This window comes from Zonotrichia leucophrys, chromosome 7 (genome assembly GCF_028769735.1).
Source record: "Zonotrichia leucophrys gambelii isolate GWCS_2022_RI chromosome 7, RI_Zleu_2.0, whole genome shotgun sequence".
Lineage (NCBI taxonomy): Eukaryota > Metazoa > Chordata > Aves > Passeriformes > Passerellidae > Zonotrichia > Zonotrichia leucophrys.
The window spans coordinates 5,613,412-5,628,585 of NC_088177.1; the positions used below are offsets into that span (position 1 = coordinate 5,613,412).

Below are 15,174 nucleotides of genomic sequence, written 5' to 3' on the forward strand. Positions count from 1 at the left end.
TGCCCTTCCTTCTGCTTCTTTGAGAAAGGGAGGAAAAACAGCACCACCAAGTTAGCAAATGTCCAACACTGATCTGTATTTCATGGGGAGAAGCCCTTGAGGAGCCCTTTGACAGAGACTTAAAAATCTGACACCACTGGGAATATTCTGACCACTTGTGTCTAAGAGACCCTCAGGTGATGGGAACCATGTCCCACATTTGTGCCACAAACAACAGAGAATCAGGGTCTCCACCCAGGCAGCTGCCCAAATCACCCTTTGGGGAGTCACCATCCCAAAAAACACCTCTGTGAGCTGCTCTCCCTACAGAGGCACCTAAATGAGGAGCCTGTGCTGTGGCAGTGCTGGTCCCCAGGTGAGTTTGGTGCTCAGAACATTTCCTTTCCTCTCCCCAGCTGTTTGCATCCCGCCCTGTAAGAATGGTGGCCACTGTGTCCGGACCAACGTCTGCTCCTGTGCCCGGGGCTACACGGGAAGGAGGTGCCAGAAAAGTGAGTCACACATTTCCCTTTCAGTTCTCTGACTCCTAAACCCCTTTTCTCCCTTTTGTGCCTGTTCCACAGAACATTTAGCCTGTATTTGTGCTGTGATCACCTATATTTCCATCAGAGCCCATAATATAGCCAAAACCAACTTGTTAATTAGAGTAAGTCAAGTCAAAAAGTAGGGAGGAGAACATTTTGCTGGAATCCTCTCTAAATATTTCATGCATTCAAAATGAGGAACATTCATATTCAGAGATTAATTATTATTTTGCATGAAAGATTTTTTGGGGGGGAAAAAATTAGGGCCAAAGGCCAAGAACCTGACTAAGATCCTTAAAAATATTAGAAAGTCATAATTCCAGCTTAATTAAGGTAATTGGTTAACAGCCCTTTATCCTTGAATTTGTTCTTGTCACTGAAAACTCCCCTTTTTCATGTTACCATCAGCATTAATATTTGATTCTTCGATTCTTCTGGGGAAATAGGTTATTTTGGCACTTTTACAGACTCAATTGCTCAACAATATCTGTCAGCCAGGGGGTTTAGGATATGTATGCGAAAACTTTTTTTTTTTTTTCCTTTATTATTTCTTAATCAGTTTGAAATTGGCAAGAGGGGAGCTGTGAAAACAACCATTCTTGGCAGGAAGAATCTGTACATTTCCAGAGCATTTTATGTCTCTCACACACAGAGGAAAAAAGAAAAAAAAAACAGTAAAAAATTCCCTGCAGCAACAAAAGCCCTCTGATTCCCCACACTGCAGCTCTCCCCTCCTTCAGCAGAGAGGGTCGTGACGCACAGTGCACAATTGAATAGTCTGTTCTGGCAGGAATGTGCTGGAGGGAGAAAAAAGGAGGAAAAAACCTTATGTTTGGCATCCTGTTTTTGAGGTTAGGGAACATTAGAGAAGTGCTGTTTCCAGCTCTAAACACCCTGCCACATCTCCAGGCAGATCAAAGGGAAGCGTGCTGATGATGATTGCAGCCCAGAAAAACACTCCTCCAAACTCCACCAACTCACAGCAGGTTCCTCTCCACTTTCCAAAAGTTTCTGAGGTTTTGTTGTCCATCTTGCTATAATCTTTTGCAAAAAAATTTTTTTGAGATGATGAAAACAATTTTGTTCTGTCTGATCCAAGCCTTCATTCTACTTCAATAACTGCTATTTAGTCTGGTTTATTTAGCCTAGTGTTATAAAAACTCAAATAAAGGGCCTGTGAATGTGATAAAATAAGAGCAACATAATTAAGTGGAAGGAAAGCAATACTTTTTGATGATTCTTACTGGCCACTGACTGCTAATTGGTGAAAAATGTTGAGCAATGTTTCTTTTTTCTTGCCTAAAATCAAGAGGACATGGGACAAGTATCAAGATCCATCAAAAGTAGTTGTTAATTCAAAAGATTTTATAATAAGCAGTTTCTCTTAGAGTTGTATGTCTTCCTATTGTTATATAGAAGAACTTCTCTAGCAATAACCTCTAGAATAACTTCTCTAGAATAACCTCCTCTGTCAGAGGTTCCAGATTTTGCTGCTCCCTTGGAGCAGAAGCCCGCAGGGCACAGCAGAAATCAGTCTCAGCTGGCCTTTGCCAACTTTCCTCCCCACAAAATGCAGAAAACCAGTGCTCCCAGCAGTGGGGGCTGCTGTCTGTCCCATAAACACATCTCACCCCCTTTTCAGGCATGATTTCATGTCATTTTTCATCAGGTATGGACTAGACTGAAGGGTTAGCTAGAATATGTGGCATACACTGAAAGGCTAAAGTGTGAACACAGGCACATGTTCCTAACTATACACAGACAAATGAAAACATGGAGAATAAGTTCCTAACATGAAGAATTCCCTCTTTTTCTTAAACAAAACATGTAAAAACTACATTTAAAAGCTACATGTAAAAGCTACCATAATATCCATTTGTAATTTCAAATAGAGCTGAGTATCATGCCGCTCATTCTGCAGTGTCACTAGCAGTGAACATATCTGTATTTATACATTAATCAGGTTAATTTTGATAATCCTGAGGCCACCTGGGGCAGCTGACTGTGCAGAGGTGACAGCCCCATGGGCTGTGTAACTGAGTGCTCAGAAATACAGCTGGGAATTTTTGTGCAGGGCTTCTGCTGGCCTTCCTGGGAAGGGTATGGCAAGAAGGAATGAGGAAAAACCAGTACATTTCTGCTTTACAGAGGGTTTTTTTTTCTGGATTTGAGCATGTTTTCTGTCAGGCTTTAAGGACTCCATGTAAGGTAGCTGAGCCCTGAATTTCACAGGACATTTCAGCTTGCACAGAGTTGTAAAATCCGCACAAAGAGTGAGGGGAAAAAATGCACATATCATGGTAGCAAAGCTGTGATCAAATGTGAAGTTTACTGGAAGTTTAGCACTGCATCATCTCCCTTTTCCAAATCACCAGGACAATGTCAGAGAGGCTGCTAAAGGTGAACCTGTTGCCCAAATCACAGCTCTGTGGTACCCCCTGTTGCTGCCAGGTGACCTCACCTGAGAAATGTACAGGTGGCTTAGCCACAATGATGAATGTGACAATTCTGAGAAAAAAAATCCCTTTGAAGGATTTTATAATTATTTTAATTGTTCTTTGCACTCTGGATATGGAATTGCTCTGTTTTTATGTACTTTTACACATCGAGTACAGTTTCAAACACTTCTGACAGCAAAACAGCTTTATTATGTACTTATATACACTCAGTCTATAATCTTAGAAATTTGGGATGGATTATTACCTGACTAATAAAACCTATCAAGATAGAGTGAGTAAACTAATACTAAGGCAGATAAATTGGCAGTTAATTCAATGTTGTCAGTGTTTGATACATTGATATTTTTTCCACTGCTTTTAGACATTTCTCTTTCCTTCTTAATATCTCACCTGCAGGGACAGAGAAGAAAAAAAAAAGCTTCTATTTAATTTTGGCAGCTTCAGATTCTCAGTTGAAGGAGATAATAAAAACTAAAAGCCACACAACCCATCAAAGAGGTTATTTTTGAACTGAACCCAAACAGGCTATTGGTTTATTTTAAACACATAGAAGCATGGCTTAGGGTTTTCATTTTCATCCCTGTACAGTTTGGAATTTCTGCCTTATGATTTTTGGTTTCATCCCTGTACAGTTTGGATTTTCTAATACTGTCTGCATGACAGCCAAAAACGAGCAGGACACAGTGGTGGCACCTCATCTTTTCTATTCAGGCTCGTTCTCCTTTTCTTCCTGAGTGTGTGAAGAAAGGCATTCAGCATGAAAGTTTGTGTTTTGTATCTAAATAAACATCACTCCAAACCCCCAAAAAGTGTAAACCAGGGAGGTGTGAGTGGCTGCCAGCTGCAGTAAGTGCCTGGTGATTATGCAGAGCAGACACCCACAGCCGGGCACGGGCGGCAGAGCTGACAGGGAAATGTGTGTTTGTGCATCAGCAATCTACAGCCTCGTATTCTCATTTGAGAAGGATTGTTTCCAGTGTGATCAGTCTTGTTGAGAGGGAAGAGGCAAATGCTGGCAGCACCGCAAAATAAAATATGTTTCTGGATCAGCTTCGCATCCAACAAACACGCTCGGGCGCTGGAGAAAAACTGTTTGTGCAGTGGTTTGAATTCCCCTTTGAAAAGCACAGATTTAACAATCCTGGGATGTCACTGCATTTCAGGAGGCTTTAAAGCAGGGTTCTGACTGATATCTACTGCATCCTAACAAAAATTATAAACACAGACAACACGGTAGGTTTCCTTTATTTACTGTATGTATTTTCATAGGACTGCTCTACAAACAACCTTTAAAAATGAAAGCCCATAAAAGATGAGTTTTCTTAGGAAAGGTTGGAATGAAGAGAAGGGGAGAGGAAGAGGGATTCACGGGACACACATTTATCCTTTCCTCTGCTGTCTGCTCCTTGCGAGCGCATCTCTGAGCGAGAAAAGGCGAGCCACAGCTCCCTCTGGAGCTCATCAGCAACAGAGGTCAGGGAGAGCAGCATCCTCCTGCTGCCTTTCCCAGCACACCAGGCACCCCCGGAGCCTGACCTCAGCCCCTCTTCTGGCACTGCCTCATGGCCAGGCCACACAGCCAGAGACATGGGGTTTGCTCCCCGTGTAAAACTGAGAGCGAGTTCCTGTGTGCATCTGTTTCATTGTGTTGGGCTCATTCCTGATGAGTTTGTACCACATAAATCATCCCACTGACACTGGGGCTTTGCAGATTGGATCTCAGAGTTAGGAGATAACTATTTCTCCATTCCAGTAATTCCTGCAAGCCAGGATTTATAGCCAATTCACAGTGTGCAATATAACTCACAGTCATTCCTCCAGCTCTGCTTGCTCCTCTTCCCTCCTCCTTTCTTTTCCCATCCTGGTAGCATGAGGACTTTCCTTGCATGGGAGCTGGAGGCAAACTAATTGGAAATGTGAACACTGGATTTCAAAGACAGCTTTTTGCTAAGCAATGTCATATTGTGAAAGTCACTGATTTCCCACATTTCAGCCTTCCCATGTAATGTTTCTGTGCATTACTGCCTCGCCAGCTGCATAAGCAGGAAGTTTTACTGCTCAACAAATCAGGCTCCCACCGAGTTGTCATCTTGACACTGTGTGATATATTCTCTGCAATGTCTTCACTGAGTAGCCAGACTGACTTCAGCTATCAAAAACCAGCCAGTTTGCAAGGCAAAGGTCCAGCAAACCCTCCCACACAAACAAGCAGGGAACAGACCATGTATCTCATCCAAATGGATGGAGGAATCATTCACATCAAACTTGCTTTTCATACAGCAAGGATGTGCTTAAAAGCAACAAGTGTTTGTCTAAGATTCCTGGACAGCAAATATGCTTGAACATATTTGGGTGTTTGGAAGGAAATGAGCAGCTGCTTATGGCAAACAGACCTGTAACTCCCTGTTCAAAGAAATAAAAGTACCAAGGTTTGTGGGCTGGCTTGTCCCCTGGTTGGTGCCCAGTCTGGAGACACTGGAAGAGGAAACACTGGTCTCAGTTTTTACTTGATTTACCGATTTACCAGTCTACCTAACAGAATAGGTTCATATTAGATGTCATCTTCCTCCCCTGGGCAGGAAATACAACAGAAGATGAACAAAAAAAAAAAAAAAAAAACCAAAAAAAAAAAAAAAAAAAAAAAGGAAAAAAAATCAGGCTTCTGCTGTCTTTCCTCTTCAGCTGAACAAAACATGATCCATGCATCCTGCCTGGGGGGAACAGGGAGAGCTGTGACTTCCCAACAGGAGACAGTGACTCAGGCACAACCTGGTTTTTGGTGTGCTCTCAGAGCACTGCTCCTCACTGCTCACCCTTAGTAAGGATTTGTGACAAAACCATTAGTTGGCCTTTCTTAAAAAGTAAATTTTTTCATATATATGTAGCTGATGCATTTATTTTAATAGGGGGTTTGGGCACATGCATCTGTCTAAATTTATTTTTCAGGAGGGGAACAAGAATAAATCTGGTTAAGAACTGAATATATTTCCTAAACAAGCCCAAAAGTGTTATTAAATTTTTTATTCATTCTATAAGCAGAACATTCCCAGACTACAGCATGAATTTTACTGGAGTTGAACATCTAAATTTTAATATTCTTTACCTATATCTTAAATGCACTGAAGAAATGGGCCAGATCTGCTGCTGTATGTAAAAGCATGCTCAAAGCAAAAGAAAAGGGATTCCTGAATTTCTGCATCTCTCTTTGCAGGGGGTTTCTGTGTGACAAAAACTGCTTTTTGCCCACTAATTGATTTAAGAAACAACATTTTGGGGATCTATTTTTTTAATAAAAATATATTTTAAATGTCTCTTTAAAAAGGAGCAATGGATCTATCACTTGAAAAGCCCAGAGGACAGATGGTCATGGAGATTAATATTGTCTGTTTATCCACAAAAAGACACAGGCAAGACAATCCTCTCCAGCACTGATTTCCATGTAAGCTCAAGCTTATTTCTGAGGCAGATGATAACAGGGTGATGAAGAGATTGGTGCAGTGCCAGTGCAGGCAGCAGTCCTATTCCAAACTTCCTGACCAGATCCTCATTTTTTAGCTGGGTTATCAGCCAGACCACTGCACCCTGGGGCTGCTCCCCTTGTCTTGAGACTTGAATCTCCCTTTTCTTTTGCACAGATGAAAATGAACCAAACTGCACCAAGCAGGGCAAGGAGAATGAGCCCAAAAGGCCCAAATGGCAGGTCATCCTCAAGCACAGAGCTGCAAAAACAACCAACAGAGGAGAAGCTGTGTGTATGAGCCCTCTTTCACTTCTCATTCAGGCATGACAAGGAAGCAGCTCAGCAGAACAATTTATATGCAGGCTGGAATGGTTCACTGACCTAATAAAACACAGAGCATTCTTCAATGAAGAGAAAATGTTACCAAACTCAAGCCCCTAACAAGTTGGGAATATGACCTGTGCTGAGAGAATACTTTGCAATTCCCCACATTAATTATACACTAACAGTTGCAAAGCTGAGAATAAAGTAGAGCTATAGGCTTTTTCAAATTAATAGTGTTGCAATCAGACTAAAATGAGAAAAAGGATTTACTAATGGTTTCTAAATCTCTCAGTTCCTAGCAGAATATTCCCCAAATAACTAAATATGCACCTACACGCGCCTATTTTGTTTATGGTGGTTTCATTCTGCAAAGTGCTGAAGTATTCCACAGCTATCCCAACACACTATTGCATGTCCAGAGTTTCACCTGACAATAGGCAAAATGAAGATGATGAGATTGAGACAGAGACATTTCAGTCCAAGGGGAGTGGGGAGTCCCCTGCCTGTATTGCAGTGACATTCCCCACTGCCTCCCTGAGGTTTAGGAGCCTTGCCTACCACTCACTCCCAGCTGCAGCCATGATATTTTCTCAAAAATCCCTTTGCCAGGATTTTTTCTCTTGAGAAGCTGAGAAGCCTCAGAGGAAAAAGAAAAACATTGATTATCTGCTGCTGTGGAATGCAACAGGTGGATCTGTGATTGGTCTCATGTGGTTGTTTCTAATTAATGGCCAATCACAGCCAGCTGGCTCGGATTCTCTGAGAGTCACAAGCTTTTGTTATCATTCCATTCCCTTCTTAGCTAGCCTTCTGATGAAAGCCTTTCTTCTATTCTTTTAGTATAGTTTTAATGTAATATATATCATAAAATAATAAATCAGCCTTCTGAAACATGGAGTCAGATCCTCATCTCTTCCCTCATCCTGGGACCCCTGTGAACGCCATCACACCCAGGGGATCTTTTGGAGGTAGAGATGGAGAAGGAGAGATCAGGATCCTCCTTGGCTGACAGAAGATGTTATCAGCTGCTGAGAGCAAGCAGGGTTGCAGTGCATCACACACTGACTCTGGCAGTGCAGCCTGGCAGCTCAGGAGTTTTTCCATATAGTAGTAATTATTTTTCTCATTTTTACCGAACTAATAACTAAATTAGATTTATTTCCTGCTTTAATATCACTAAAAGGCCCCATAAGTATATCAGAGTACACATCAGAATGAAGACCCAGACATAATTAGGCAAAGCACTGACATTGCACTGCTATCTATATGGTTTGCAATTTTTTTCTCCTGAAATGTGTGCTAGGTCATGCAAACTAACTCTTATTGTTAGAGCTCTGTGGTAAAGTGAATATATTAGAAATGCAAACTGTCACCACAACCATCACAATTACATTTACAGCTCCCTCTGTGTCTTGTAGTAATTTGTTCTCCCGCACTGCATCCCTCAGAGGTTTCTACCAGATTATTTTTTATTATTCAGAAAGGTAATTTATTGAAGAAGTGCTTTGCATCTCTGTCAGAGCTACGTGAAGCGAGAAATAGGGTGAGCAAACCTCAAAATGATTGGTAGCTTGATATGGATAAGGATCCAAATTTTAGAGCATTGCACAAAATTTGGAATTTTATTACATGACAAGTATTTTTTCTCTCTAAAATTTAATCTGTGCCTATAATTACTGGCATTCAATGGATCACACATCTGAGGTTACTCAGACAGAGCTTGCAGAGAAAGTTATTCCTTTATTTACAAACCCAAATCAACACAGATGGGAAATTTCAGATAAAATCAAGCTGTGGGAAAACATATGTGCCTAAAACTCAGCATGGGCAAAACTATTTCCTCACTGCCCTTGGAAGCAGAAAAAAGGGGACTAGAAATTGCTGGTGTCCCGAATCCATAACGTGTTTTTCAGAGCTGTGTGCATTTGGGACCTTCACAGCAGCAGATATATTGGTACATCCATCTCACTAATGATCTGTGGAGCATCAGTTATACCCTCTAAAGGGTGAATGACATTTTTCTACCTCCACTAGTTCCTGCCAGTAGAATCCAAACAATGGTGTCCTTTGTTAGAAACATCTTTTTTCGGCCAGAACACCCCCATTTGGGGATTTTTTATTTTTTATTTCTTATTTTTTATTTTAAAGGATTGAGAATCACTCAGCAAGATCAAATCTTTATTTGGAGCCTAGAAGAATCCAAAGAGTTGTTCCCTTTCTGCAGTCAGGATGATGTTTCATCCCAGCAGTGCTGCTTGGGTGCACAATGCACCCAGGGGGATGGAGAGCCTTCCTCCAGTGGATCAGTTAAACTGTGCAATTTGGTGAAACTGCAGGTCTGACCTTCCAGTTTGTGTCCTGTGAAAGGGATCAGCAAAATCCCCACAGTGCCATGATCATGTCATTCCTGGCACAGAGCTTCTCTACCTTCATTTTGTTTTATCAATAGGTGATATATTGTACCTACAAACACTTGAAAGGGCTAGAAGTGCCAGCTTTAGCACAAAAATCCACCTTTTTCACATTTACTGGCTTCATTTTTGTCCACAGCTCGACTTCTGCCAGCTGTATTTCCCTGGCAAGAGCAGTCAGTGATATTTTTAAATCTGTCCCATGCTCTGTGTCCATACTGGGTTGTATCTCCCCAGCTCCAGCTCTCTGCTTTTGAGGATGTCACACCAAATCAAGGTAACCACTAAGCAGCAAGGAGAAAACAAACATTAAAACAACAAACCTGAGGCTGATCAAGCTCCCTGCTCCACAGAAGAGCAATAGAACAAGTTGAAATATTCACTGGACCCACAGAGAAATCATCAGTTCAAAACCAACACCAGCCAGAAATAAAAGCAGGGCCTGTGAATCACCCAGAAATGTCAGCACAGGGATGGTGGCTTAAGGGATAAGTTGAAGTTTCTACCAGTAGGAGTTCTTTTGGCTGCATTTCTGTGCTCTTTGTCAGCAAGATACAGCCTGATGCATTGCCTTGGCTGGCCCACACAGATGTTACTGCTTGAGGCTATTTTCTCTCTTCCATCCAAAGGCAGGATGCACCCAGAAGCAGGTCAATTTACTCAGCTTCCACAGGAGGAAAAAAAAGAGAGAGAGAAAAAAAACTAAAAGAAAAGCTATTTTGAAAACTACATCTTCTAATCAGCACTGCAGGCTGATTCACTGTCTCCTCATCAGAGCCTTGGCTCAGGATACCTGATGACAGGTAATTTTGATTCAGAAAGAAATAGTCTCTGCAGTCTCATGGCCAGGAAAGGATGTTTCAGTTCCTGAAACATTGCAGAAGATCTCTTCCTTCTAAGATTTCAGGGCCATGGTATAATATTCCACCTCTTTTTTTTTTTTTTTTTACTTTAGGAGGGTGGTGATATGTCTTATTTCAGCAAAATTAAAAGCTTTTCAGTACTTATTATCTCCTTCTGGTGAGAAACAGTGTAATGAAGTCCTTTTGTCTAAAGGTGGTTTAGGTTAAACTGGGAAAGTTTTTGATAATCCACAGAAGCAGTGGAGGTCTGGAGGACATGTCTGGCTGTTTGTAATCTCTGTATCTGGTCAGCAGATACTGCTGGTTAATGGTGTGACCCTTCATCCAGCAAAGCACGTCCAGTGCTTAACTTTGCCCCCAGTTCCATCTGGCTTTACATTACAGGGATATTTTGTTTTAATACTGTTTATATTTTAGCAGGAATGCTGCTGCAGATCAATGGGAACAAAGGCAGGCAGCAGAAGTCCCTGAAATTGTGGGTGTCCATGGCTGGTGCTACTCACAGCAGGAGAACAAGGTTCACTTCAAACACAACATTTCAGGTGTTGGGGGGTTTTAGTAATTTACAGAAATATGTATTTTGCGGGCAAGTTCCTCTCTTTGGCTGACAAAGCAGAAGGTCTGAATACCTTAGAGATTTTAAGGCTGAAGAGTTTGGTAGGGAGCTTCATGGAGGTTGATAAAAGAGTTTCAAAAAGCACTTCACTGGGTCAAGTGAGCCTAGAGGGGATAAGCCATGAAAAGGGTCACAGGAAATTTTAAGTGATTGTAAGGTCAAAACACATTAAAGCCATCAAAGAGAAATAGCTGCTGCATTAACCAGAAAACTCAGCAAGCTGTGAATGCCTTTCAGTGTGTGGGAGGAGTGACCCTGTTTTATGTGATGCTCTATGCAACACCTATGCTTTATCTTTACACCTGCAGCTGCTTGTTACCTTATCAAAACTACTCCTCCTCTGAAACACAGCACAGAACCACTCTGCTCCTTCATCCTGCATCATCACCTTCAGCATGGTTTATCCCATCTAACCCACAATTCAGGGAAACAGAAAATCATGGAAGTGGTTCTGAGCTGTAAATGGTGGCCTTACAGAATTGTGGCACATTACAAGGCTTGAGAAACACCACACAAATGTGTTTATACCCATGGCATTAGGACAAGTCCCCAAGAGAGATGGAAAACTTACCAAACCCTGCAGTCTCTGGGTCAATATGCCAGGGCTTTCCTAAGAGCAGGGCAAAAAAAAAAAAAAATTAGTCTTTTCAAAGTCATGCCAGTACCTGGGAGGATTGCAATAATTTGATTTGCTCTCCTAGTGTCTGATAATTTATTTAGTTTTCCTGTGAGAGGCTCTAGCATTTTTGTTTGCTATTTTGAAATTGGAACTCCTCCACAGAGGCCAAGGAGTGGGACCAGAAAGGATCCAAACTAGTTATCATTAACAAATGTTGAAGTCTGCCTGATGGGTATTGAGATGGAGTTGTACTTAAAGAAAGGGAGGACAAGGTGGAGGTGTCAGGAAGGAAAAGGGGAGAGATAACACTGCATTCATTTACCTAAAGGTGAATTCCTTGGCAAAAGAGAATTTCACAGGCAGGCAGAAGTGCTCCTCCAGTTCAGAACAAGCTTGGTAGTCACTTGAACCTCAGTTCACTTTGAATTGAACTCCTTTGGATTTAACACTGAAATCAGAGATGCCATAAGTAACAAAGGCAGTTCATGCTATATTTTCATTGCTACTTGGTCATTTGTAAGGCAACTGAACAAAAAAAAGGGAGAAATGGAAAGTTGAAAGTCAGTTTGAACTTATGAGTTTTATTCAGGTCAAGACTGGACCTCACATGTTGCTGAAACCATTGCTAAATTACTAATTTGACTCCCTGCAGCTGGGTCTGCTGACAGTACAAAGAAAAAAAAAAAAAAACAACAGGAATGTTATTGTTTGTGTAAGGTTAAAAATACACAGAAAATGTAAGCAATAAAAGAAAGAAGAAAAGGTGAAATCCATCTGAACAAGTGCTGCTATCCTCATTGCCTTTTCTTGATTTTACTTTCTAAGATATTGTCCAAGCTTCAGACTATCTCAAAACAAAATCTATAGATTTTCAAGTGATTTTAGGAGAGCAGGTTAGTGCTGGGCACATAATGGTCCATGAATATCAAAAAGCGCAAAGTGGTTTTAAATCTAGAACCGAACTTCATGGTTTGGGCTTGTCCTTTCTAAATTCTGAATGTCTGAGCTGTTTTATAATTGAAACATGAATTGATCCAAGATTGTGGATCAAAAATCTCTTATTGGAGATGTGAGATCAAAGGGGAGAAAAAAAGGAAGAGGGAAAATAAGAGATTAAATGATTTCAGAGTTATGGAGGCCACGACCCTTTGAACTCATGCAGGTTTGAACCAATGGCTGTGGCATTTTTTAACAGCTCAGCAAGAACTCTGGATCCCTGTCAGCCTGAGTGAGCAGAGGCCAAGACTGCAGCATGGATCAGGAGAGGTGGAGAAGGAAGGAAATGGAGGATGACAGTTTGAGGGCTGGGGTCCAAGCAGCCCCCACAATCCTGGCCAGGGCTGCCCTGCCTAAGGGCAGGTCAGGACGCTGAGGGATCCAGGAGGTTTGGCACAGAATGAAATGCAAATGTAGCAGCCAAGCAAGAGCAGCAATACAGCTCCAAAAGCTGCCAGAGCAGCAGCAGCATGTGGGCTGAAGGGAGAGCCCAGCACACAAAGTGCCACAAAAGCAATATTTCACTACATCACAGCAATAATTAGGTAACCTAAATCTACCTACTTAAAAATGCCTGATTGTCCCTAAGAGAGGAACAAAAGGTTATTCTCCCATCAAATAAAAGTGCAAATGCATTTTTGCATGCTGTCTTTTAGTAATCACCCCCATTTTGGGGCTCTATCAGGACTCCAGCTCCTACAGCAGAGGTCTGAGGGGGGACTGTGGTCATGCAGAGTCCTGCAGTCAGGATTGCTGCAGCATTCACACTCACTGATGCGCACAAAGGCAGCGCAACCTGGGGGCTGATGGAGGCACTGCTGGCTTTTATCTGCTCTGCTGAGAGGAGCTGGGTGTCCCAAAGCCTCCCATCCCTGCAGGCAGGGAGGGACAGCACCGATTACCACGGGTGGGAAGGGGTCACTGCCAGCTCCACTGTGCAAACAAAGCTCTGGACATGGCAGGAGCTCTTGGGCACAAATGTGCTCTCACATCTTCACTGCCAAACTCCTCCTGACTTGGCTCTCCTAGCCCATAGCAGCCACTTGCTGTGTTACACAGCTTTTTGTACTCCACCCAATTATCCAATGCCTCCTTCCATGTAAAATGCAAATCTTTCCCACTCCCACCACACTGGCACTGCCATGTTTCTGAATTACCCAGCCCATGATGGATTCTTCTACACTTACCTTAACAGGCAAGGAGAGACAGGACAGGAGGAATTCGGGTACCTGCCTATGGCACCTCCCTACATCAAAGCAGGCTGTATGACCCCCCAGAAATGTGAGATTTTTATGTTAAATGTTCTAAAACAACATTGACAACTACGGTTTAATCAAAGACATGAAAACTAGCTATTCCATTTTTTCATTAAGTCAACAAAAACCACATCTGGCTTCTCGTGTTTGAAAGAACAACTCGGCTCTCACATCTTATTTGTACCAAAGAAGAGAATAAAAAGGTAAGTACTTTAACAAATTATGGTTCAAAAGGGCAATGGAAGAACTTTAGGATTTATGATTGGTTGAATGCAAAATCACACCCAGAACTGTGTGAAAACAATCCATCCTCATCAAGGCTTTTCTTATCTATAAGAACATCTGAGAACACGAAGGAGGAATTTTCTCATATGGAAGTGAAAGCTCTCACAATCTTTGGCCTGGTCTCTTGCTTTTCTGAGAATCTTTGTATTCAGCCACTCTGATTACAAAGATTCTCAGAAAAGAATCTGCCACCAAACGTTTTCCCCATGACACAGCATTTCCCATGAGGATTTCTGGCACCTATCAAGCCTCTGTGTTTCAGATTCTCAATTCCAAACCACTTTTCTGTTTCTTGTTTTTAATTACAAGCCAACTAACCATCTGCAAGGAAGCAAGTGAGCCTCCACTGAAGTCTTCCCTCATTTCCCAGCCCCACATTCTTCCTTTGTTTGTTCCTGCAGGTGTGTGTGAGCCCTCGTGCGTGAATGGGGGGAGATGTGTCCACCCCAATGTCTGTGACTGCCCGTCTGGCTGGAGGGGAAAGCACTGCAGCAAACGTAAGCACCCCTGCTCCCATCAAAGTTTATATTCATTAGCCCACTCAACAGCAATTTGCAATCTTCTAATACTAAAAACCAGCACAGAATCTGTTTTGCTACTTCAGCAGTTTGAAGAAATAACAGTTTTAAGTACAGGTACTACAAAATGCTGTAAACACTTGATGCTTGCAGAGGAGAAAAAGCTGGGTGGGGGAACCCTGGTTCTGCTTCATGCAGCTCTGTTATACATCTTGTTATGGAAATTCATTTTTACAGTATTAAACTTGAAGCATTGATTTTATGTTTTAACAGCTTCACATATTTTGTTATATTCTGCTGAGAAATGTCATGTATTTCAAAGTACAGAACTGTCTAAAGCCTGCTATAAAGCTTTCCAAACTGATGTACTTTCAAGGTCATCGGTGCATCATTTGGAGAATGACGTGTTCTTACCCTGTAACTCTGACTACAGTTACATAAAAATGTAATTAAAAAAAAACCTCTCACCCTAAAATATTTTCAAGGAATATTTTTCCGTACATGGCTATTCATTACCATGAAGTTGACAGATAAACTGAATAAATTTATAATCAAGATGACATACTGTATGTAAACCAGATTAAAATATTGGCTTTTTACCCTTTGGGTCCTGCTAGTAAATATGATTTCAGAACTAGTGGCTTGAATTTATAATATTAATAATTTATTCAGAAATGCTGAAGGAAGGAAGTGTCTCTCATACATATACACCAGATCATGTACTCACTCTTTCAGGATCTCTGAACAAAAACATATGCAATAAACATATCAAACTTTTCCATGAAAATATTTGGCTTTTTACATGGAATATGTAGTGCTTTAATGTATCACAGAGAGATTATT

At 41.6% G+C, this 15,174-nt stretch overlaps 1 protein-coding gene across 1 annotated transcript in view; it reads left to right on the plus strand.

Moving 5' to 3' along the window:
- The window catches only part of LOC135450331 (von Willebrand factor D and EGF domain-containing protein-like), a 171,261-nt gene that overhangs the window by 147,940 nt on the left and 8,147 nt on the right, over nt 1-15,174 (plus strand). Inside the window, exons 25-26 of the mRNA XM_064718392.1 lie at nt 396-491; nt 14,215-14,310. Of these exons, the coding sequence (XP_064574462.1) occupies nt 396-491; nt 14,215-14,310 (192 nt within the window). The remainder of the gene's footprint in view (nt 1-395; nt 492-14,214; nt 14,311-15,174) is intronic.